Source organism: Haplochromis burtoni, unplaced genomic scaffold (genome assembly GCF_018398535.1).
Source record: "Haplochromis burtoni strain Fernald_Lab_line unplaced genomic scaffold, NCSU_Asbu1 Contig_1, whole genome shotgun sequence".
Lineage (NCBI taxonomy): Eukaryota > Metazoa > Chordata > Actinopteri > Cichliformes > Cichlidae > Haplochromis > Haplochromis burtoni.
The window spans coordinates 2,127,917-2,149,428 of record NW_024582362.1 but is presented as its reverse complement, the minus strand read 5'-3'; the positions used below and the strand labels follow the sequence as shown (position 1 = coordinate 2,149,428).

General features: G+C 40.7%; 3 protein-coding genes across 3 annotated transcripts; 1 reads left to right on the top strand and 2 right to left on the bottom strand.

Moving 5' to 3' along the window:
• Positions 1-4,184: 4,184 nt before the first annotated feature.
• On the bottom strand, positions 4,185-8,171 carry mix23 (mitochondrial matrix import factor 23). The gene is made up of 5 exons (XM_005912274.3): positions 7,896-8,171; positions 6,383-6,508; positions 5,276-5,422; positions 4,722-4,781; positions 4,185-4,621 (listed from the first exon to the last, which is right to left on the bottom strand). Exons 1-5 carry the CDS (start codon positions 7,944-7,946, stop codon positions 4,571-4,573), a joined length of 435 nt encoding a protein of 144 aa, XP_005912336.1. The 5' UTR covers positions 7,947-8,171; the 3' UTR covers positions 4,185-4,570.
• An 88-nt stretch (positions 8,172-8,259) lies between these two features.
• Positions 8,260-11,733, top strand: fam162a (family with sequence similarity 162 member A). Its single transcript, XM_005912276.3, has 5 exons — positions 8,260-8,527; positions 9,421-9,519; positions 9,909-10,020; positions 10,543-10,651; positions 11,071-11,733. Exons 1-5 carry the CDS (start codon positions 8,485-8,487, stop codon positions 11,185-11,187), a joined length of 480 nt encoding a protein of 159 aa, XP_005912338.1. The 5' UTR covers positions 8,260-8,484; the 3' UTR covers positions 11,188-11,733.
• Positions 11,734-15,305: 3,572 nt separating this feature from the next.
• Positions 15,306-20,831, bottom strand: kpna1 (karyopherin alpha 1 (importin alpha 5)). The gene is made up of 14 exons (XM_005912278.3): positions 20,726-20,831; positions 19,964-20,097; positions 19,702-19,815; positions 18,978-19,077; positions 18,600-18,694; positions 18,287-18,418; positions 18,060-18,148; positions 17,860-17,959; positions 17,531-17,694; positions 17,069-17,147; positions 16,850-16,975; positions 16,605-16,732; positions 16,009-16,184; positions 15,306-15,872 (listed from the first exon to the last, which is right to left on the bottom strand). The coding sequence occupies exons 2-14, from the start codon at positions 20,087-20,089 to the stop codon at positions 15,685-15,687; spliced, it is 1,617 nt and encodes a 538-aa protein (XP_005912340.1). The 5' UTR covers positions 20,090-20,097; positions 20,726-20,831; the 3' UTR covers positions 15,306-15,684.
• Between the last annotated feature and the right edge of the window lie 681 nt (positions 20,832-21,512).

Here is a 21,512-nt window from a genome sequence, read left to right as displayed (position 1 = left end):
TCTGCATAGCAGTGAAAATGTATGCTATGTCTTCTAATGATACTGCCTAAGGGAAGCATGTATAATGTAAACAGAATTGGTCCTAGCACTGAACCCTGTGGAACTCCATAATTAACCTCAGTGTGTGAAGAGGACTCTCCATTTACATGCACAAACTGGAGTCTATTAGATAGATATGATACAAACCACTGCAGTGCAGTACCTGTAATACCTACAGCATGTTCTAATCGCTCTAATAGGATATTATGGTCGACAGTATCGAATGCTGCACTAAGGTCTAGCAGGACAAGCACAGAGATGAGTCCACTGTCAGAGGCCATAAGAAGATCATTTGTAACCTTCACTAAAGCTGTTTCTGTGCTGTGCTGAGCTCTGAAACCTGACTGAAACTCTTCAAATAAACCATTCCTCTGCAGATGATCTGTTAGCTGTTTGACAACTACTCTTTCAAGGATTTTTGATATGAAAGGAAGGTTGGAGATTGGCCTATAATTAGCTAAGACTGCTGGGTCTAGAGATGGCTTTTTGAGTAAAGGTTTAACTGCAGCTAGCTTGAAGGCCTGTGGTACATAGCCGAAGACATGGATAGGCTCAATACAGCGGGAACTCAGCGTAATTGGCAGTCCACAAATATAATCAAACAATATATGAGCGACTTTGGTCTTTGCGATGCATGGCGCTCCCTTCACCCCACCAGTAAGGAATATACTTTTTTCTCACATGTCCATCTCTTTTATATAATCCAACCTGCCTCCTTGTTTCCTCCTTGACTTGTATTCGCAAAATTTCCAGTTAAATTAAGAGAAATCCATAAAAAGTTTTCCTGCTTCAAAAGCTCTTCCAGTTGCCTGTCTTCTTGTCCTCTTTTAAATGTGCATTTTTCTACATTTGTATTTATTTGACTTCATATTGCCATGATAACATAGCACAGAGCATCATGGTAGATTAAGGCAGGTGGTTCTGTCCTCTGCAGAAATGCTGGTGTTCCATAGTGATGTAAAAGTATGTTAATAATCTTTAAACAGACACTCACTGATCCTGTAAGAGCAGGAATTTAACTACAAACCCCCACAGTCCCCATCAGTATCATTCATTCTGCTCTGCAGCAATGGTCACAGTGGCTGCTTTAAGTACGTTTGCCCCATAGAAATCCACTGATGTTTAGTGAGTCCCTTTGACACATATTTAGACCTTCATAATTTTCAGGGTGCATGAGTGTTATATCTCCATCTCATCCTAAACATTGCACCAACATGTAAAATACAATTAATTTTAATTTAAACTTGCTTTATTCTGAATAAATGTGTGAGATGGCCCTCAGGCCTCTAAATCCACGTCCAGGTTTGGGTGACTACTTGGATTAGGGGAGTATTATTTAGAGCAATGTTTGTCACTTTGGTTAATTGCTCAACTCAGGCCATTTTTGTTCAGTCTTTTTCTGACTGAACTTTCACATTTAACATGCTAACTGAAGCCTGTAGAGTCTGAGATGTAGCTCTTTTGTTTTCTGTATCTTACAGTCTGACTTAGGGGTGAATTTGCTGGGATTGGTGACTGTGTTGCATGTTTTGAATAGTCTTCTTCAGAATAGACTTTTGGTGTAAGCTGATAGTGAATGAAAAATACTATAAAAAGCTGCTGTGGTTTTAATTTTCCAAGAGAGGTAATGCACATAATGCAGAGACGAGCGCACGGGGGATATCCAAATTCTAGGAAGGCAGCCTGCTGCTGTACACAGGCGGATTCTTCTCAGTCATAGTTCTTAACAACTTGACTGTTTTCTCAAACCACACAGAGAGTGCTGTTTCCATTGTGGGAAGTCTACTCATTCGTGTAGGCAGCTCTTCAAATTCCTGAACATCCTCAGTCTTCAACACACTACAAGCATTTCATCTCTCTTGACTCAAGGTTCATGTTGGTGGACCCAGTTACCTTCATCTGGACCTCATTCAAGCCCCTCCATTTAACGGAGAAGAGATTAAGCTGATTAAAGTGGAGGAAAACCACACCAAAGATGATCCAATCAACACTTTCTGATCTGATCACACTTCAGCTGCTCATTGCGACCAAACAGCTGTTCATGGGGGAAAAAAAGAAGTACTATTCTGTTAACATCAAATAATTCAATGGAATAACATATAAACAGTGTATTACTTTAAATCCACAATTATTGAGAGCAATAAGCACTGTACAGTTGAATGAACAATTTTTTAAATGACAAATAAAGCATCGCAAAATATTTTGTTGCTTGTTGATTCCTTGAGTCATGAAGTCGTATTACAAAGAGAATTCATGGTTTTATTGACATGAAGTAAATGTCATTGGTGGGAGAAAAAGTTGATATTTAATTAAACCTGAAAAGTGCAGAAAAACTCTTGGTGGATTTTACATCAAAAACATTGATTCTTCAAAGTTTATATTTTCATATTAGGTCATGAATAATCTGAAAAAGAGAAGACGCCCATGCCTCTCATTACAGAAGCATAAACATGACACGGAGAAAAAATATAATGAGACAAAATAATCACAGCAGCAGGTGACTGTGCTGGATCCCACTGAAAAAAGCTGAACCGACAAATCGAACTGTATGTAGAGATGTATGCAGACAATACTGACAGCAGCAACATGACACAGACAAAAACAGCACATGTAGCATATTTTTATTTATGGTGCAATGTTGCAGAGTGCAAAGATGCTGAAAAGAAATATGCAAAAAATAAGTAGTTACTATATAGAGAGTATATACATGAGGATTACAGTGCCCTGTAGCGCCCTGTTGGACTGCTTTGATGTTAGTGTCTATATTGGATGATTGGACGCTGCTGAGTAAGGTGAGCAGGGATAATGGAGGCTCCTCCTGAAGTCTGCTGTCATCTGTAGTGTTTTGCACATATTCTGCTCTAGTTATCAAATTGTCCTGGATGCATTTATTGATTCAGTTTGTTTTTACACTCTTAAACAATTTCCACCTGCTTACACACGTGATATAAAATACATGGAAGCATTGCTGTTTGCAGAGTTTTCCATGCACTGTTTTATCTGAGAGAACAAATGATAAGGGTGTTGTTTCCAATGTTTCACTGGAAAGTTTCATCACACTCTGTTGTTCTTTGGAAGTGTGAAAGTACTGCTCTTCCACAACTTCCTTACACATGGAAATTCACCATAAATGACTTTAGTTGTTCTGCAGTTACAGGACTTGAATACATCTGCGAGACAGAGTGTGAGAGCATGTAAAGGAGGGTAACAATAATTTACTGCAAGTTTGATTTTGATTGATTATATTCTTCTTCTTGGAATGACAATCCCAGTACCTTCAGTAAATGTTTATGACTTCTCTGCAAGTCTTTTAACATACAGCACAATGTTTTTATTTTTAACTGGCTGTGTTCATCATCTGTGTGGTTTGGTCCAAGAAATTTGAGAATTTATGTTCATAAAAGTAAGAAAAGTTTCAAGAAATATCTGCATCAGCCTAAAAATGTTTGAAAACACAGCTCACAGGAGTAAATATATTTGCTTGCTTTATTTCTGATGGTGGAAATTTTAGAAAGAAAATCTACTCAAGTGTTTTAAGAGGAGGAAGACTCAGCTTTTATTAAACCACCAATAATTAATACCATTAATACCCGTTTGTGATCAGGTGGGGCCCTCCAGTGGAAATGAAACAAACTGCAAGTACTGGACTGCTGGAGCTTGTGTGATCACTCTGCTGACAGGAGGCTGCGACAGACCGCTGCAGTGCTTCTGTTTATTCAAACGGGAAACATTATAGTAATAGAACGTGTCATCCATGACACTACGAGCAGTCACACGTCCTCTGTGAAATAGAAGTTTTAGTCCTTTCCTTGTTGAGAGATCTTTACATCTCTGATAATCAGAGAAAATGATCAGATCAAGGCAGAAGCACTAAAAACTAAAATACCAACGTACGTAGTGAATACAGCTCCTGTTGTTGAGCAAGTACAACAGATCACGTTTAACAAAGACAGCTTAGTTTGGAGGATTGGCGATTTCTTATAAGGTACACTTGAGGCTGATGGAAGTGTCGTTCTGTTTGCTGGTGCTTGGTACCAAATCAAATTTTTGGACAGACAGATTTTTGACAATGTATGAAAACTTAAGGAATGATCAAAGCTTGTAGATCCCATCCTGAGGGATGGACTGATGAAGACTCGTCCAAAATGTCACAGTAATCCATCAACCCAGCAGTTGTTGAACCAATTCCTGATGAAGACAGTGCATAGTAAACATTTGAATTCAATACATGTAAAAAGGACGTTTAAGGTCAACAAATGATTTCAAACTCAGACAAACATTTGACTCCATTTTTAAAAAACTCTTTTTTTGTACAATAATTTTGTCTTGGAAGAAGCACACGGGCAACTGTTTTACAATGATGGTAAATTAATACAGTAATGACACTGGAATATATTTGTGTGTCGGGGAAGAGGTCAGAGATGTCTGGGTGGTGAACAGCCTGCAGCGAGGACTCAGCAGCAGTTCACAGTTTCAGCTCCAGCCTGGATTTAAACCTCGAGTGAAAGAGCTCCTTTCATGAAGCAGGACTTCATTTCACCTTCGGAGGCGTGTAGTGGATTCTGCACCTTTCGTTGAAAACCTGAACCGAGGAAACGTCAGTAAGTAACACACGATAGCGACGGCTCATTTATGTGCGACTGTAGGACGAGTCAGTGATGAGAACAGCGAGCAAACTGTACCTTCAGACTTCTGTCATTTACAACTTCTTCAACGTTCAGCTCTGACTGCATCAGCTTTAACTGGGGACAGAAAAAAAACAAAGTACTTCTATTATTATTTTGCTCTAATAAGATAACAGGGTCTGTTTATTCAAATTTTTTAAAAAAAGAGAAGGATTATATTTCCTCAGTGGTTACTGGATGCATTTAGCCCTGCAGGTTCAGTCAGCTACAGCAGGTTTCCTCTATATTTTCAAATTTCAAGCTTTTTTCAAGTTTAAGATATTTGTTTACATTTCATTTATGATCCTCACAGCACAGAAAAACTAAATTAAACGCATCCACAGTGGATTCAGTGCAGATAGCTGCTAAACCTACAACAACAATGAAACAACAGAAAGCAACATATCCTTATTTGTATTCCTTTTAATGGGCAAAAACTGCAGAAACAGAATCCTACATCTCCCATAATGCAACTGAACAGCTATAGACAGATTTAAAGAAAAAAATGACAAGAAAACTACATTAAGAATGTAAAAAAAAAAAAACATGGAATTTTTATAGACAGGACTTACTTTGGTTTGCTCCTTCCTGAGCTGTTTGATTAGTGCCATGTTTTCATTGTCTTTTGCTCTTTGCTCACGCAGCTGTCCCACCACCTCTGATGTTTGAGCTATACAAGCCTTGATAGCTTTGTCTCTGCTAAGATGAGCCTCCATCATCTGTGAGAAAACAGAAATACACACGCACACATGAGATTAATATTTCTGCATGCCTTCACAGACTTCATGCCAGCTTTCTTGTCTGTTCAGACTCTTATGGCTCCTGCAGCGAAGACTTTGGAGGACAACAGCTGATTCTCACACAAGACAATTATTCAGATATGGATGACGCTGCGAAACATGGACCAATTCTGAAACAGGGATGCTTCACACACACATACCCGGCAGCACAGCATTTCCAAAGTAAGCAACTATGACTAGTTCAGCATGCGACCAGATGTGGATTATGACGTCAAGCTCGCTTCCTGAGTTTTATGGCACTGAACGCTGGTCTGTGTAGACCCTTATTTTGCCATATTGTTTGTGATCTTTTACTTCTTTGAATACAAAAATGTCATTAGTTGACAATTTTATCCAAAATTTGGAAACTGTCATAATTAGAGTATGAATTCTTGAGTTTTGTTAAGCCACAGTAACCTTTGGCTTATCACCACATGTGCATTAGAGGGCCACACCTCCCTCAGCGTCATTTTACTTCACTGGAGTTCTTCAGGTGCTTGCTCACAGGGGATCGTCTGATTACTGAGGTTTTCCCTAATATTGTGGTGTCTTTACCTTGAGGTGAACGCTGTTTTTTGAAATGAAACTGAACTTAAATGAAAGACTGGATTTGAATCAGTTCATCCCTGACTCTATGTGAAGATTTAAGGCAAGTTTAAAGAGGCTGCTTGAAATTGTTTCTCAGACACTTGATGTTAGACTGACTTCTTAACAGGTCCCCTCTGCACCTCTCCCTGCTATTGCGTTACATAACCAAACTGCCAGGTGTTATGTTCACTGTTTAAAATATGCCATTTATTTATTCTTTATTGTTGTGGTAACGTTTTTGTTGTTTGTGTGGCAATGACAACAATGGGAATTTGAATTCACAACGTGGTGAGACCTGGTGGTCACACTCACAGATTCATAGAGCTGTTTGCAGGTTTGTGTGGCATCCACTTTGCCTGAGAAGGAGACTGTGGGCACGGTGGTGTTCAGGGCATGGACAATGCGGTCGTCTATAGTGCGCATCACCTTCAGTACCTCCTGAAATAACACACAGAAGTACACAAAGAGAGTCAGCAGCTTTACATCAACTAAAACTAAATACATTTGTAACACGATATGCTGTCTTTTGTCTCATTAAGATGGAATCAGATTTAAATCTGATACAACTGTACCCCCCACCCAAAAATGGTGGTTCAAAACAAGTTGCTTCCTTAAGGAAATAAGTTTATGTATCGTGTTTATAACAGAGGGCAAGATGGCAGGCAAGATTAACAAGGCTCATTTAGCAGCTGATATACTTTTAAGGAGGGATCCAAACATCTTTAGCCTGCTACCATGAAAGAAATACATTTTTAATATAAGTTTGAACCTGTTGAACTGAATTTACATATTTGTTCAGCAAAAAAATAAAGGGTTAATGTAATATTCTGTGCTCACAATGCTCTGTTTCCACCGCTTTCCTTATATGGTCATCTGCTATAGGAACAGCATGGCAAAGTGTAGACAGTGGGGTGGGGGGATTGCATCAGCTCTAGGAACACACTAATAGGCTGCTATTGGTTGTTGTTTATTTTCTTAACTGTGGTTTAGATGCTTTGCTCGCCAAACAAACAAACTGACAGCATGAATGATCATCTCCAAAACCACCTAGAAAAAGAAGCCAAACTTCTAAATCTTCAAATTTAATGTTAGAATAAGAGGCAAGCTTACATGTAACTAAGAACAGGGCTTTCCCCCCTTAATTTCTACAAGCTAACTCTACTTCTACATATGGTTTACTCATAAAAAGTAAAATAGCTTTGGTCTGTACCCTCCGTACTCTGAGAGGACTTCTGAGTGAAAGAATCTGAAATATGTACTTTTTTTTTGTCAGCAGTAATGCATGAGGCTCTTTTTTAATCAGATACAGCTGTGTGTATTCTGGCATCCGCACATAAAAAGATAAGCGCTGCCCTTCTGCTGGCTTGCAAAAGCTGACCAATCAGAAGAAAGAATGCTTTTGCCGCCTGGAGATAGGCGCTAAAATGACTTTCCAAAGCCTCATAAACAGCCTATATGGAATAAATAAATGTACGTGTGTTAGTTATGAATTATGCAAAGCGAGTTCAGTGAGGTTCTAGCATAAAAATATAAATCTACAAAATAACACAATATACCAAACCATGACATCTATAAATAAATTATGCCAGCTTAAAGAGTCAGTTATTAAAGGCTGCATGGGTATGTTGATCCACATACTGAAAGCTCTGAGTACTGTGCCTCCTTGAACTCGTGCAGGTCTTTAGTAATCAGGAGGGTCACCAATTCATTGACTCTCGCACAAAATAAACAGCGCGGCAAATGAATTGCGGGGGAGGCGGTGATTCGACTGGCCGTCGGTGCGTGATCGGCCTGCACGGATCAATTAACCAGTCGTTAACGTTACCTGAAACATTGAATAGTCCTCACAGTTTAAACTTCCACCGGGCGCCGCCATAGTGGACTGCACGGGTCCTTCACCAGGATCACTGGTGGTGGAGGTGGCTGTCCAAGAAAGTGCCTGCACGGAAAGGCTTTAATAATGCCTAAATGTTATTTATTTGTTTTTGCCGCATTCACAAATTAACATCTGCCGCACGTATTAACGCAAAGTAAATATATTAAAATAGATAAAAATGCAACTATAGTGAATAGCGCCATTTATAATAATACATTTTCCACTTGTTCTTCTCAACTTTAGCTTAACTCCCAGCAGCCCTGTTTGAGACTCCTAATAATTCAACCACAACCTAGCGAAAGCAAAGACCCAACCACAGCCACAGGGCTGTCACTACCCGATCCGTATGAACGCTGTCCTAATGGCATAAATACGGGCCCTAGCTTGTTTCTTTTGATCAGTCACACGACACAGCGTCCTATCTGACGGTCCTGTTAGCTGTTTGACTTTCAGCAGCTGAGGAGGGACTGACAGATTTCCAGCGCACTTAAATGGCTTTTTAGAAACACTGGACTTTGTGTATTCAATCAGCAAAAGCATGAATTTCATCAGATCCCGCCTTTCCATCGGCAGCCTCCTCGGTTCGTATAGCTAACTTGAATTTCTGTGTTTTCGTTGCGTAATAAGTCGCTTGAATACTCTCTAATCCGATGCTTGTTGATGTTATTTGTTTTTTAAATCAGCTGTGAGTGAGTTCTGTACTCGGTTATAAATAAATATTTGATGCTTTTTCGACGTCTTGCATTTGTTGAAATGGTGTTTGTGCTTGTGGCAGTAAAGGCAGTTTGTGTAAATTGGTGCGTGGTGTCTCGGTAAATTAACACTTGGCCTAGTTAACTTGTTTTATTATCATTATACGCTATTCAGGCCTGGTTAACCAGGCACTCCTGCTTGGTAGGAACAGTGTCTATAATTGAAGATGTTCGTAGTCGTGGTTTGTTTCTTTGTTTGTAAGTAAAATTAAACAGTTGTCAGTTTTAGCCCCTTCAGGTGCGATGATTTCTGTTTTTGTCATGTAGTACTCACTTGTGTCCAATTTAGGGGTTTAGATATAGATACTTTATTGAGCCCACAAGGAAAATTGTTTTTGTATCAGGAGGATAAAGAATAACGGTATATAATAAATACACAACTTAAAGTGCTATGATATGTGTGTGTGTGTGTGTGTATACAAACAAACAAACAATTGTGTGATTGATAGATAGCTATCACACAATTGTAAAAATAAATGAATAAAATGAGATTAAGTGGGGGTAAACGGTAATCCTTTGATTTCGCATGAAGAGATTTTCCCCAGCGTAATTTTATTTTGAGCCTTTTAAGGGCTGTTCTAAAATTTGTAATGTTAATGTAAACGTTACTAATTTTCTTGTTTAACGTTTAATTTCTTTTTTCAGTAGCATCAGCTAGTTCTATCGTCACTAATGTGACTTCCTGCTTTACTCGATGTGATACTAGTTCTGTATCTAAACAGGTCAGAGGAGACATGTCATTCAGACATGGAGCCACAGAGGGATGTGCAATAAACTGCAGGGGACCAAAGCGGAGTCCCCACCTGCAGCACCAGCACATGGTAGGGTTTGAACAACAGATGAGCTCAAAACTCATCATAAGACAATGCACAATATTTACTGATAAATCTGAAAAAACTAAATACCAGCTTCTAAATTTGAATTTGAACTTCAAGGTTTTCATATAAATGTGTGGCATGACTTTAATGTGGAAAATGCTACACTCATAGTGATGTAAGAGTATTCTAAAAATGTTGACTTTGTGCGTTACAGGGTATTTGTGATGGCTAAGTATGTGACTTTTTTTTTTTTTTAAATCCCAAAAGACTAAGAGGGACACAGGAAGTGAGGTCGCAGTCTGCAGGTCATGATGTGAATCTCCGGCTTTTTGTTCAGGAAGCACGTGGAGTTGCAGGCTTCATTATAATGCATGCTTTGTTAATTCACACAGAGCCGCGTCCCGCATTCAGACTCCCAGGCTACAGGCCCTCAGATATGGACAAGAAGATGCTGATCTGGTCAGGGCGCTTCAAGTCAGCAGACCAGATACCAGAGACTGTGTCGTAAGTAGCCTTTTCCTGTTTATACCAGACCTTCCGGCACACCGCAGTCCCACTGCCTCTGTCACATTCAGTTAAGTTACATCACAAGAACAGGGCTAACTAACAGGATGAGCGGCGGCACAGCGTGTAGCTGGTCCTCAGACAGCTGCAGTTCAAACAAGCCTTCTATTGGTGACTGGAGAGGATTATCTTGGCATCGGGGTGGAGATCACATCTGATCTGCTGCTGCGATGTAAAAACCTGCATGGCAAGCTTATAAACAGAAGCCCTCCTATGTCATGTACTCAAAAGCCCCAGTATCCAAAACAAAGAAAAATGTGTGAAGGACCCAAGAGACTATCTGCTGACAGTCACCAATGCTGCTATAACTGGAACAAAAGGCCCCGTAAATATCATGCTGCTGCGCTGATCTTCAATAACGATAACAAGATTAAATGCTGAAGTCTTATGTTTCAAGCCTTCTTTTGAGCCAAGAAAACATTTCCTAATGAGTGTTCATGTGTACATGTGCTTCTTCTACAGGTTTGAGATGATTGACGCTGCCAGAAACAAAATCAGAGTAAAGGCTGCCTACGTGATGATGGCTGCCACGATAGGAGCCTGTATGATTATGGTGTTTCTGGGCAAAAGGGTAAGAATAATGAATGAGTCTTGCATGAAACTTTTTTTTTTTTCTCTTTTCAACACCAGTAACTGTCAACAAGGACAGACATGTCATCACTGCTATCCAGTAATGTAAAAGAGCAGGTTTAAACCTGCCTGTTCACATAAACTCATCTACGTCATGTTATGAATAAACAGAGCAATGACTTGCAATTAAAAGTTTGGTCACAAAATGTCCCAAAGTTCCCAATGTGACATTTCAACCTATGTTTAAAAAAAAAAAAAAAAAAAGCATATCGAAGCGGAAAATGTATCACAATTAAGTCCCCTGCAAGAATTTTAATAATTAGTGAGTAATTCAATTCTCACTGCTTTGATTCATGCATTGCCTCTGTATTTTCATTCACATTTAAATAATGCCACATGTATTCTCCTGTTTTTCTGCAGGCTCTTGCCAGGAATGAGACCCTGACGGCACTAAACATCGAGAAGAAAGCCAGATGGAGAGAAGAACACCAGAAACCACGCGAAAGTGCCATTGCCCTGTCTGACAAGGCTCAGTAATGGAAGATGACTCATTCAGACACGCTCATTCTCTAACCCAAGTCAATAGCATCCCACTTTCTGTGTATACCACAACTTCTCCAGTCCCAACCTTTGAAGGTGTAGTGCAACCAAAAAAAAAATCAGCAGTAAATTCTGAGTAGTGCTTTTGCAACAAGGAAATTGGCCTTAACAATAGTTTTGCAATAATTGAGTACCTGATGCAAAATGTATCTACTTAGTGAATGTATATAAATAACAGGGTTACAAAGTGGCACTTGATTAATGGCACAAGCCATTATTTTGGTAGTGGCATTTCATTGTCTCAGACCAGTGGAGGGTTTATTGCAGGAATGTGCAATTATGCCTTGTAAAAACATTGTCTTTCCCCTTTTTGTGGAACATTAAGTAGCTGATTGGATGTGACTTGTTCACCTGTGCAGTGGGCTGTCTGTCCTGATACCCCTCTAACTGGGCTTCTTATTTCACGGCCACTATGATGTGCTATCTGTGTTTGTATGTGGTGAGCACCAAAACTAGTTCAATAAAGCAGTGCTTCTATAAAAATGTGCAGTGTAATTTAATGACCCCTGGTTTGGGCACATGTGGGCACCTTCCAAGGCTTTTGGAAGGCTTATTTCAGGAAATATTCACCATTTGTGACCAATACCGCTTTTAATTTTTTTTTTTCTTTTTTTTGCAGCTATCTTTACTAAAGTTTTGGAGGGTAATTTGGATACTATGGTATATTTTCCCTGCAATATCGTCACGAACTATACTGCTCAAAACTTAAAGGACCACTTTTTAATCAGCGTATCACTTGGTGAGAAAGATTTGATTGATCTCTCCTGGCTTACCTCTCATTATATCGGCTGGGTGGTAAAAGGTCTTATCTATCATCATGGGTGAAATGATACAGAGTCCTATAATAGAGTTTAGCTGTATGTGCTTTCGCCAATAGTAAATCTTTGATTAACAAAAGTTGGAGCAATGAAATTATTCTACCACCTGCCTTTATCTTTTACTGCTGTGTGTGTGTGTGCGTGCTGTGGTGGTTCTTACACATGCAGGGTATGTAAACATGGCACACGGCTAGGATGACTAAGCACTGAGTGAGGTTAAGTGTTTTGTTTTTGTTGTTTTGGGGGTTTTTTTGATAATTTTTGACTGTTTCTCTGCTTATTTTCCTGTGTTAGATCATAAATTCAACAGGATTTTGGCCTCTGCTTCTCTCCCATTGGGTTACATATCTACACAGAAGAGAAGTGCGTCAGTGGCCAAGGTGTGGTCATTCTCTCCAATCTCGGTCAAAGATTAGAACTAGATCAACATTAGCTCAGAATAGGTCATTAAGATAGGTCGTGCTTGGCTTCTGCTAAATTGCTTTAATAAAATATCCTACATTCAAAAACCCTAAATTGTGGACATTCCCTTTTTAATAATTGAGTAAAGGTAAAAACCCGAGTTTTAATGTTCATTGTCAGTACTGTTGGTATGAGGTAATACCTGGACCTTAGAGGGGCTGCACAGGTAGTCCAACTCCAGGATGCTGTCAGCGCTTACACTGGTACCATGGATCCTGGTTTCACCCTGGTGCATAACAACACCTGGATTCATGAGGCGAGAGCATACAGGCAGTTCCTAGTGGATGAACGTTCAACCTTAAGAGTATTTAAAACAGATTTACAACCAAAAACCACTGTCACTCAGCACAAATTAGGAAATGTCTGTGATGCACCCATCCAGTTTAAAGTCCTTAAACAACTTTGTACTCCACTTGCATCCAAACGTAATCCTTCCTGGCTCTGAAAACACATGGAAGCAGCCAAAATATTAATCAAAGTAAAGCTTTACAAAATAGCTGCTTTCCGAAGCTGCATCCTTTAGGGGTTACCACAGCAGATCATCTGCCTACATCTCACCCCATTGATTAGCATCCTTTTTGGTCCTCCTTCATTACAACCATAAATCTTTCTATGGTCTTCCTCTTTTGCCTGGCAGCTCCATATCCATTCACCATCCCTGCTCTGCACATGTCCAAACCATCTCAGCCTTGCCTCCAAAACCCTTGACCCTTGTCCTTCTGATGTACTAATTTTTAATTTTGTCTATTCTGGTCCTAGCATCCTCAGCTCAACCACCTCCAGCTCAGTCTTCTGTCTATTGTCAGTACTACCCTTTTCAAACCATACACAAGAGCAGGGTCTACTATTATCTTGTAGATCTTCTTTTTTACTCTCATCAAACGCTCATCTCCACCCACTCAACCCCGCCTGCACTGTCTTCTGTTTTGAATGGTTGAATCCACCTTCACTACCTTTCCACCCATCGCCCTCTCACAGCCACAGATGCATGGATTCTGTGTGGCTCCTACTGACTTTAACCGTGCAATCAGAGTGATGTCACGGTGGCTTCAGCTATCTTTTAGCAGTTATGATTCTAACATGCTTTGATATAATGACACGGAAAATAATTAGTTGCTACCTTAAACTGAAGGAAGCAAGTTAATAAAAATCTAATGAAAACAAACAAAAAGACTCAGTGACTATAATGAAACAGATTAAACGTTGTAGTTCATGAAACGACTTTTATGCAAATGGCATAACAGGGGACAGATGCACAAACCCAGTACAACAAACAGTAATGAACACGTAGAGCTGGTCATCTTTTGCTAAGAGTTTGACAAAAATAAGCAATGTAAAGAGGACTTGGTAAACAAACATTCAGTTTTGCTAACTAAGGTGATCACCGGGGTTTTCAAGTTTTAATCTGGATTTTTCTTGAAATTATGTGGAAGGATTTCTGTAGAATAAGGATTATGGCACCATCAGCTACATGGCAGATGCTAAACCCCAAATTAAAAAAAACAAAATAAAACACTTTATTGAAAATAAGACCAACTGTGGGCCTAATAGCTGGCATACTGTATGTTTCTGATTTGGCATGATCAAATTAAAAAAAATACTACCTGAACACGTATTTGAAAGTTATGTTTTACACAGCTAACAGCTAAACGGCCAATTTTCAAAATGCTGTCTGATTGGTAGAGGTTGCTTTGTTAGAATAAAAGTTCTAGCTTTGCTGAGGCACCATGATCCTCGAAAGTGTGTGCTAACATTTTCAGTCCACAAACTGCTCGAGTCTCTCTGGTTAAGGGCAAAACAGTGTAAATCTTTGTCATACCAGGAGGGTGGGGGGGACAATGATAAAGACCACCTCTTTGCACCTCGCATTTTTAGGAGGGAAGAGCTGTGTCATTAACCAATTACATAGCTAATGTATAAACGGTGGTCTATTGTCAATGAGCAGGCATCAGTCCTGAACTAAAGTGCTGCAAAAGAAATGAAATTATGGTAATTTAAAAAAAAAAAAAAAAAAAAATTCCCCACTGGTCTGCTGCTGGACAGAAACCAGGGTTAAATAGTCTTTTTTGTCTTGTCCAAGTCTGTCCAGTTGTCTCAGTGCGTGGGAAGACTCAGGTTCCCATGATTCCATGGGGTTAATTCACGTCACACCAGAAGGCAGCAGGCAGTCTAAACTCTTCGGGATGGAGCCTGTGCAGGTGGAATAGTCCCATTACTGGAAAGAGGAATGCGTGATATGAGATCCAGGTGGGAATGCAAGCAGCCTGATTTGTCACCTAGGAGCTCCAACCTTCAGCAATTTCTAAAATTGTCCATCTGCGATCGGAGAGCAACCTTCACTCTTGAGTCGTGCCTTTCGTAGTGGTCAGATCAGTCTTTATTTTGGAACTAGCCATGTGGCCCAGTGTGGGCATTTCAGTCCAGTGACCACAGTCGAGTGTGTGGTCAACGTCTCATGGTCAGTCCAGTGTTTAGGTTCATTACTCTCAATGTGGATGCGGTGTGGGTGGGGTTGTTGATTATAATATATAATATATAATATATATATATATTAAAAAAAAAAAGAAAAGAAGAAAAGAAAGAAATTGAAATCATGTCCATGTTTGTCTCGAGACTCATTAATGCTTCAATCAGACAAGCAGTGCAGCCCAAATACTACCACTGACTCAAGAGCTAGCAAAAGCCAATCCTACAGGACCACAAAGAGGTTCTTTTATTGGGGATAAGCTAGGGTTTCAGAGATTGTCCCCCCCCCACCCCCCCCAAAAAAAAAAAAAAAAAAAAAAAAATAGCAATAATGTGGGGATGGAGTTATAGGAAAAGTTTATAGCTGGAAAGGTTGGGGCTTAACCACACAGGAGAGGTCCAGGTGCTGAGGGAAAAAATTGATTCAGCAAAAGACAGAATGAGTGAAACCTTGAACTGGCTGACAAGACTGCAGAATTCACCCGTGCTGGATGCATGAACAGAGTGTGCCCCTTTAATGGTATGCTTTTAATAATCATGATGATGATTAAACCTCTCAGACAATGAGAAGGGGAACGGGAGGGGGAGGCCGAGGTATGTCACCCTGGATCATGGCTGTAGGGATAGAGTGAGACGGGAGCAAAGGTGAGGATGAACGTGGAGCTCTGGGAAAAGGGAGGAATTAGCATTATAGCTGGAAGCCCTCCATCGGGGCCTCGCACTGCTGGAAGAGGAACTGCTGCTGCTGCAGGTCGACGGCTGGAGCCAAAGATGGATCCTCATCTTCAGTGTTGAAGTAGCGCTCAATCAGGTCAAAGGCTTTCTGGTAGATTTCCTGGTTCTCATGGCTCTGCAGGAACTCCAGTTTGTCCAGACCTGTAAAGATAAAAGGTGGAGAGTAGTGCTAAAATAGAGGAGGCACACTCCAGAAAATAAAAGATTAGCCAGTGACCAGGGTTGCTGACTAGTACCGTTACTTTCCTATTTCCTTCGTCCGGATTTAATTACTTACCATAGGCTTCCTCAATGAGTGCACAGTAGGGGTTGATGCCTCCTCCCCTCTTGGCCTCCAATTCTCCCAGTCGCAGGATGTTCTCCAGGCCATTTAGAGCCACCTGAACTATTTTGGAGTCCATGAGTGTGAGCAAGTCACACAGAGGTTTTATACACCCAAGTTCCACTAAGTGCCTGCAGATGGCAGCACACACACAGAGTAGACATTAATAGTCATTGAAGAAAAATACCTTTTGCAACATATTAATCAGTGAACAACACAGTGCACTGAAAGAAATGCAGACATGCAAGGCTACAAGCTGAATGGCAACTTCCCTAATCCCTCTCCAAGTCACTGTCTTGAAAAATGATTCAAATAAACCTGTTTGAAGTCACATTTGCTACATATAATATTTAGATTTTATGCACTTTAAACTATGAATACAAAATAATAGTTTCGAGTCTTAAATGATACAACAATGAAAAACAGAAGTAGGTTTGTTTATAATGGAAGAGTCTGTATAATTTAAAATCAGTGGCATCAGTTGACTTCTTCACTCAAGACACGTGTGACTATTATGGGTACACTGGCTGTATATTGTGCACAGTTTGTACCTGATTTGCTCTGCAGAACCCCCTGAGGTGGCATTGGTAATGGCCCACGCTGCCTCCTTCCTTGTGCGAAACTCTGCTACTTGCAGGATATTGATGAGCGGAGGCAGCAGACCTGCATCTATCACCATCTACAAGAAGTGGGAAACAATTTGTTAGCAGCTCCAATAGTTAGCTTGTTCAATCTCAGGGAACAAATTAAAGGAAGGTTTTTTTTCTAGGTTAGTCTGTAAGAATGCGCAGCACACCTGTATTTGTGCTCTGTTCCCTGCGGTGATGTTGGAGATTGTCCAACACGCTTCCTTCTTGATAGACTCCTTGGGACTGCTCAGAAGCTGAAGTAGAGACTGCAGTGCTGAACAGTTCAGAATCACCTAGAAAAATACCAAATGTTCACAGAGTCACAAAGAGCCATTGCCTTCTGCATAAACTTTTATCACATCTGTCTGTTGTGATGCAGCTACCACCTGTGTCTGTAAATCATCTCCAGTGACTATGTTTCCAACAGCCCGCAGTGCAGGAGAGACCACCTTATAATCCACGTGTCTGGAACAAAAAGCAAAGTCTTAGTGTGAGATGATACAGTTTTTCATCAAGTTTTAGAAATGTTAACCCTCCAGTTTTAGGATGGTAGCAATAATGTTAAACCACTATTTGTTGTTACTAGGTGACAAATTAAAAGGGGAAAAAAAATGCAGTCTTACTAAGGTCAACATGTGCTGTCAGACCCGCTTAAATGCACCTTTGCACCCTTCCTCAACAACATAACCTAATTCTTCCCGATGTTTCAGTCCTGTTAATTTATAGCACCCATGTGTTACTTGTCACTTTATGGGTATTTAACTAGAGTCCAAGTGTTTCGCATACACTAAATCCCTTTGTAGAACGCCTCTGAAAATATCTGTGTGTGTGTTTGTTTTGGCTCTCACATCAGCAGTTCGACGAGCCTGCGACAGACTCCCGAGTCAATAACAGCCTGGATTTTGTCATTTGGGCCATCTGATAGGTAGGAGAGCGCCCAGCATGCGTCAGCTAGGATGTCCGTATCATTTACAAACAGCAGCCAAGACAGCACGCTGAGACACGGAGACACCTGCAAGAAACAAAGGGACACATTCAGCAGGTGTAACTGTTATCCAGTTTAGCATATTAGTATCTTCATATAGCCTGCGACCTTGAAATCTGAGATACGATGTGCCTTTAAGCAGTCTAAGAGGTGTGCAGTTACCATAGTGATGTGTTTATCTTGGCAAATTACCTTAGTGAAATCTGGAGGTGGGTTCTTTCCTCTGCACAGGTTTGAGAGCGCCCACACTGCGTTCCTCATCATTGTTAGACGATTCTGTTTGGCCAATAACCTGCAAGAGGAAAATTTGACAATCGCAATCAAAGTTGCTCTTTGTTTCCCCGTAGAGGAAACTTCAAAAGCAGAGAATGTAAGACTGAAGGGATACTTACTGCACCAGTGAGGGCAGTATGTTGCAGTCTATGACAAAGTCTCTGCATTCTGTGCTGTCTCCTGCTATGTTTCCCAAGGCCCACACCGCCTGAGGGATGAAGCAATTATTCAAGTCAAACAATAAAAACAACATGAAAAACTACAATTTTAATCAGTTTAAATTTGACCTCAGCAAGCTGCCAGAGGTCAGTAGACACCAGGAAAGGTAAAAATGAAGCCTCCTCACCTGTTCCTGTACGTCCTCAAAATCCGAGCTGAGCATCTCTATGAATATAGGCACAGCTCCTGCCTGGATGACCACCCGTGTCTGGTGAGACGTACCTGAAGCAATGTTGGTCAATACCCACGCAGCCTCAAACTACAATCATATTCAAAATATATGAAGAAAGTTAGTGCACTGAACTCACAACACATGCAACTTTTTAGATACGATGGTGAAACAGGAAGAGAGCACATTACAAACAAACATGAGGGGGGAAAAAAACAAAAATCTACAAGCTTCAAATATAATCTAAAATTAGTTTTCTAGGAAAACGTACCTGCAATGTGCAGTTTTCTCTTCTTTTCAGGAACTCAACAAAGCGCTCCACCACCCCTTGAGTGGCAATGACTTCATCAATAGGTGGGTTGGGTTCTGCGTGTGAGGGAGGGTGAGGTGACGTAGAAACAATTAATACAGGCACACTTAACAGCATTACACCCCATGTAACATTCACTCCAGCCACACTGATATTGTGTAGTTCTGAATTTTAGGCAGCAGTTAACTGTGAGACAGAGTGGCAGATTATGGAGCTCAAAACAATGCTTTTGTCCTTGCACTGGGCCTCAACCAGTCATTATCCTTCCCTTGTAAGACATACTGAAACAAATGCAAAGACAGGAGTGGCTGTAATGGGCAAAGTTAGAGTCCTGCTTACCTTTAGAAAGTAGTTTCCTAAAGCGCTGAGTACCTATTAGCTGCTGCTCAGGAGAGCTGGAGAAAATCATTTGAATCATGTCTTCAGAGATCACCCCACCCTGTGTGCACAACAATGGGGATTTTTTTTAAAAACACATGAATTGCTGTCACAGCCGACTTGATGTGTGCACTGAGTGATGACATCTCATACGCCTGGATATCAGGAATCTTTTTGGTACAATGAATTTTGTCAGTTGACAAGAGGGAAGCGTATCTACACTTTTGAATGTTTCACTTTCATTTTTGCCACTTGGAGCAGGGAGTCTGCTCAGTGGTGCTGAGAAAGCTGTAGCTCACTCCTCTTAAACATGCTTAGAGACAGTGCTCTTACTGATTAAACTAAATGCATCACATAGGAATTTATGCAAATTACAGTTTGTGTGATAAAATGTAACTTTGCACACATCATTGTGGTCTGGTGAGGCGACAAACACACTGCACGGTGTGTGAAAGATTCAACATGCTATTTGTGTGGCTCACTACGTGTCAATGTCACTGCATGCATCAAAACTTGTGCTGTTTAGAACATGATACAGAAAAGCTCCTCTACAGCCTCCAGCCTGAGTTTTACAGAAGAATGACCCAAATATTAATTTAAACATAAAGCCAAGATTTTTAGATGCCATCTGATTAGCAGAGAGGAGTGTATGTGTGACAGAACAGACATATGAATGCCTTCTCACCATGAGTGGGTCCATGTTGTTGGCCTGGGACTCCAGATAGCCGCTATCAGCCATCCCATCCTCATCCAGGATGCCATCATCCTCCACAGTGGCAACATTTCTTCTCTTAAAAAGCTGCAACAGAAGGACAAATATGCATTTCCCTTCCAAAACTAAATTGCTACAAACAAAGCATGGCCTCATGCTTACTCCGAACACTATCAGCATGTAATTTCAGGATCATTATGACGGTTTTAGTTGTACAGTATAACACATTGCTTACTTGCTCATCCTTCTTCTGTTTACGGAGCTGCAGGCCTTCCTCTTCCCTCCTCCTTCTCATCTCATCTGTGTTGAGAGACTTATTCTTGTAGCTTTTGAGACGTGCATTGTCCTTACCCTGACTCATTGTGCAGCCTGAGAAGAGTAGGAAGTCTATTATTTGGATATGCTTTGGAGCAAATCTTTCAAAGTTCCCAACTGAGAAACAAACCCTCTGTTTTTTTTTTCTTTTTTATTAAAACACCTCCAACTGTACTGCAAAGACTAGCAAGACAGACACCAACTAACGTAGCCAACGCTGGCATAGCTACCGGTGTGTATCATTCCTCTCAAAAAAGATTGTTCAACAAACAGGGTCATGTAAGGATAGCAGCTAGCCTATTAGCTTCCCGTGGCTTGATGCTGCGTGGAAAGAAAGCATCATTTTACCATCTACTGATCGGGGTCCAGTAGATGGTTTCCGTTGTCAACTCACAACTCGGACAAGCACAAGGAAAACCTAAAAGCACAAGTCCCCCGGGAGGGTACACTTGATCAGCTGGCTAATGTCAACGCCGCTCTTAGCCTCCTCTACTATCGAAAGCTAGCTGGCAGCCAGCGGCTAACTGCTGTAGCTAACGTTAGCTTAGTACCAAAATCCAACATTAACGTTAGCGCAAACGACAGACCACCGTCTCAGACAGTAAGAATTCATTTAACTTTTCATTATGAATCGCTGCCACACGTACACAGCTAAAAATATAAACGTTTTTCGTTATCTAACCTGTCAGATTGGGCTCCGTAATCCCCTTATTCGCTAGGCCACCGTTTGAACAGCCGTCGCCGGTATGCTAGTGCGCACGCGTCCAACTAAACGCAAATGACCCACAACTCCCCCGCACGTATCTAAGCTCCGCCCCCTCCTACGCCTCTTTCCCCCCCTTCTTTTTGCTTTGTAAATAAACAGAAATGTGACTTTTGCTTCATAAACAGTTTGACAAACAAGCGGTGCCTGCAGGGTTTATATTCATGGTATAACCGGCATACACACAGCCTCACTTCGTGTGTGATTGTGCAGGAAATACAACTGTGCGCTCAGCTTCGAAAAAGGACCGCATCTATCCATTTATCCTCATACCTCACCTCTATGTATGCGCTCTCTATAAGCGCAGGTGCGGCTCTTGGATGTGACACATCTCTAATGTAGTCTAGACGCTCCGGCGCCAGGGGTCATCGGGGGACACACACACAAACAACAAGTAACACAACATGGACCATCATCATCCTCAGACACACACGCACACACATACACGGCCCATTGTCAGACACAAGCACATTAGAAGTACGAATAATAATAAAACTGTAAACAAGTGACAAAATAAGAAAAGACAAAGAAAAAAAAACGCAAACACATGCAAAACTAAGGGAAAGAATGGAGATTTGAACTTAACAGATTAAATCACATAATTCACTTTGAATTTAGTCTATCTATCTATCTATCTATCTATCTATCTATCTATCTATCTATCTATCTATCTATCTATCTATCTATCTATCTATCTATCTATCTA

What these genes read in the sequence shown, in the direction of transcription:
- kpna1 (XM_005912278.3), bottom strand. Translation starts at nt 20,089, where the DNA reads ATGAGTCAGGGTAAGGACAATGCACGTCTCAAAAGCTACAAGAATAAG. An exon ending in TAGGAAACTACTTTCTAAAG is followed by an intron (nt 18,695 to 18,977) that starts GTAAGCAGGACT and finishes CCTCACACGCAG; the next exon opens with AACCCAACCCACCTATTGAT. An exon ending in ACTCATTGAGGAAGCCTATG is followed by an intron (nt 15,873 to 16,008) that starts GTAAGTAATTAA and finishes TTATCTTTACAG; the next exon opens with GTCTGGACAAACTGGAGTTC.
- mix23 (XM_005912274.3), bottom strand. Translation starts at nt 7,946, where the DNA reads ATGGCGGCGCCCGGTGGAAGTTTAAACTGTGAGGACTATTCAATGTTT. An exon ending in GCAAACAGCTCTATGAATCT is followed by an intron (nt 5,423 to 6,382) that starts GTGAGTGTGACC and finishes GTTTTCTCACAG; the next exon opens with ATGATGGAGGCTCATCTTAG. An exon ending in TAAATGACAGAAGTCTGAAG is followed by an intron (nt 4,622 to 4,721) that starts GTACAGTTTGCT and finishes TCCTCGGTTCAG; the next exon opens with GTTTTCAACGAAAGGTGCAG.
- fam162a (XM_005912276.3), top strand. Translation starts at nt 8,485, where the DNA reads ATGAATTTCATCAGATCCCGCCTTTCCATCGGCAGCCTCCTCG. An exon ending in TTCCATCGGCAGCCTCCTCG is followed by an intron (nt 8,528 to 9,420) that starts GTTCGTATAGCT and finishes GTATCTAAACAG; the next exon opens with GTCAGAGGAGACATGTCATT. An exon ending in TGGTGTTTCTGGGCAAAAGG is followed by an intron (nt 10,652 to 11,070) that starts GTAAGAATAATG and finishes GTTTTTCTGCAG; the next exon opens with GCTCTTGCCAGGAATGAGAC.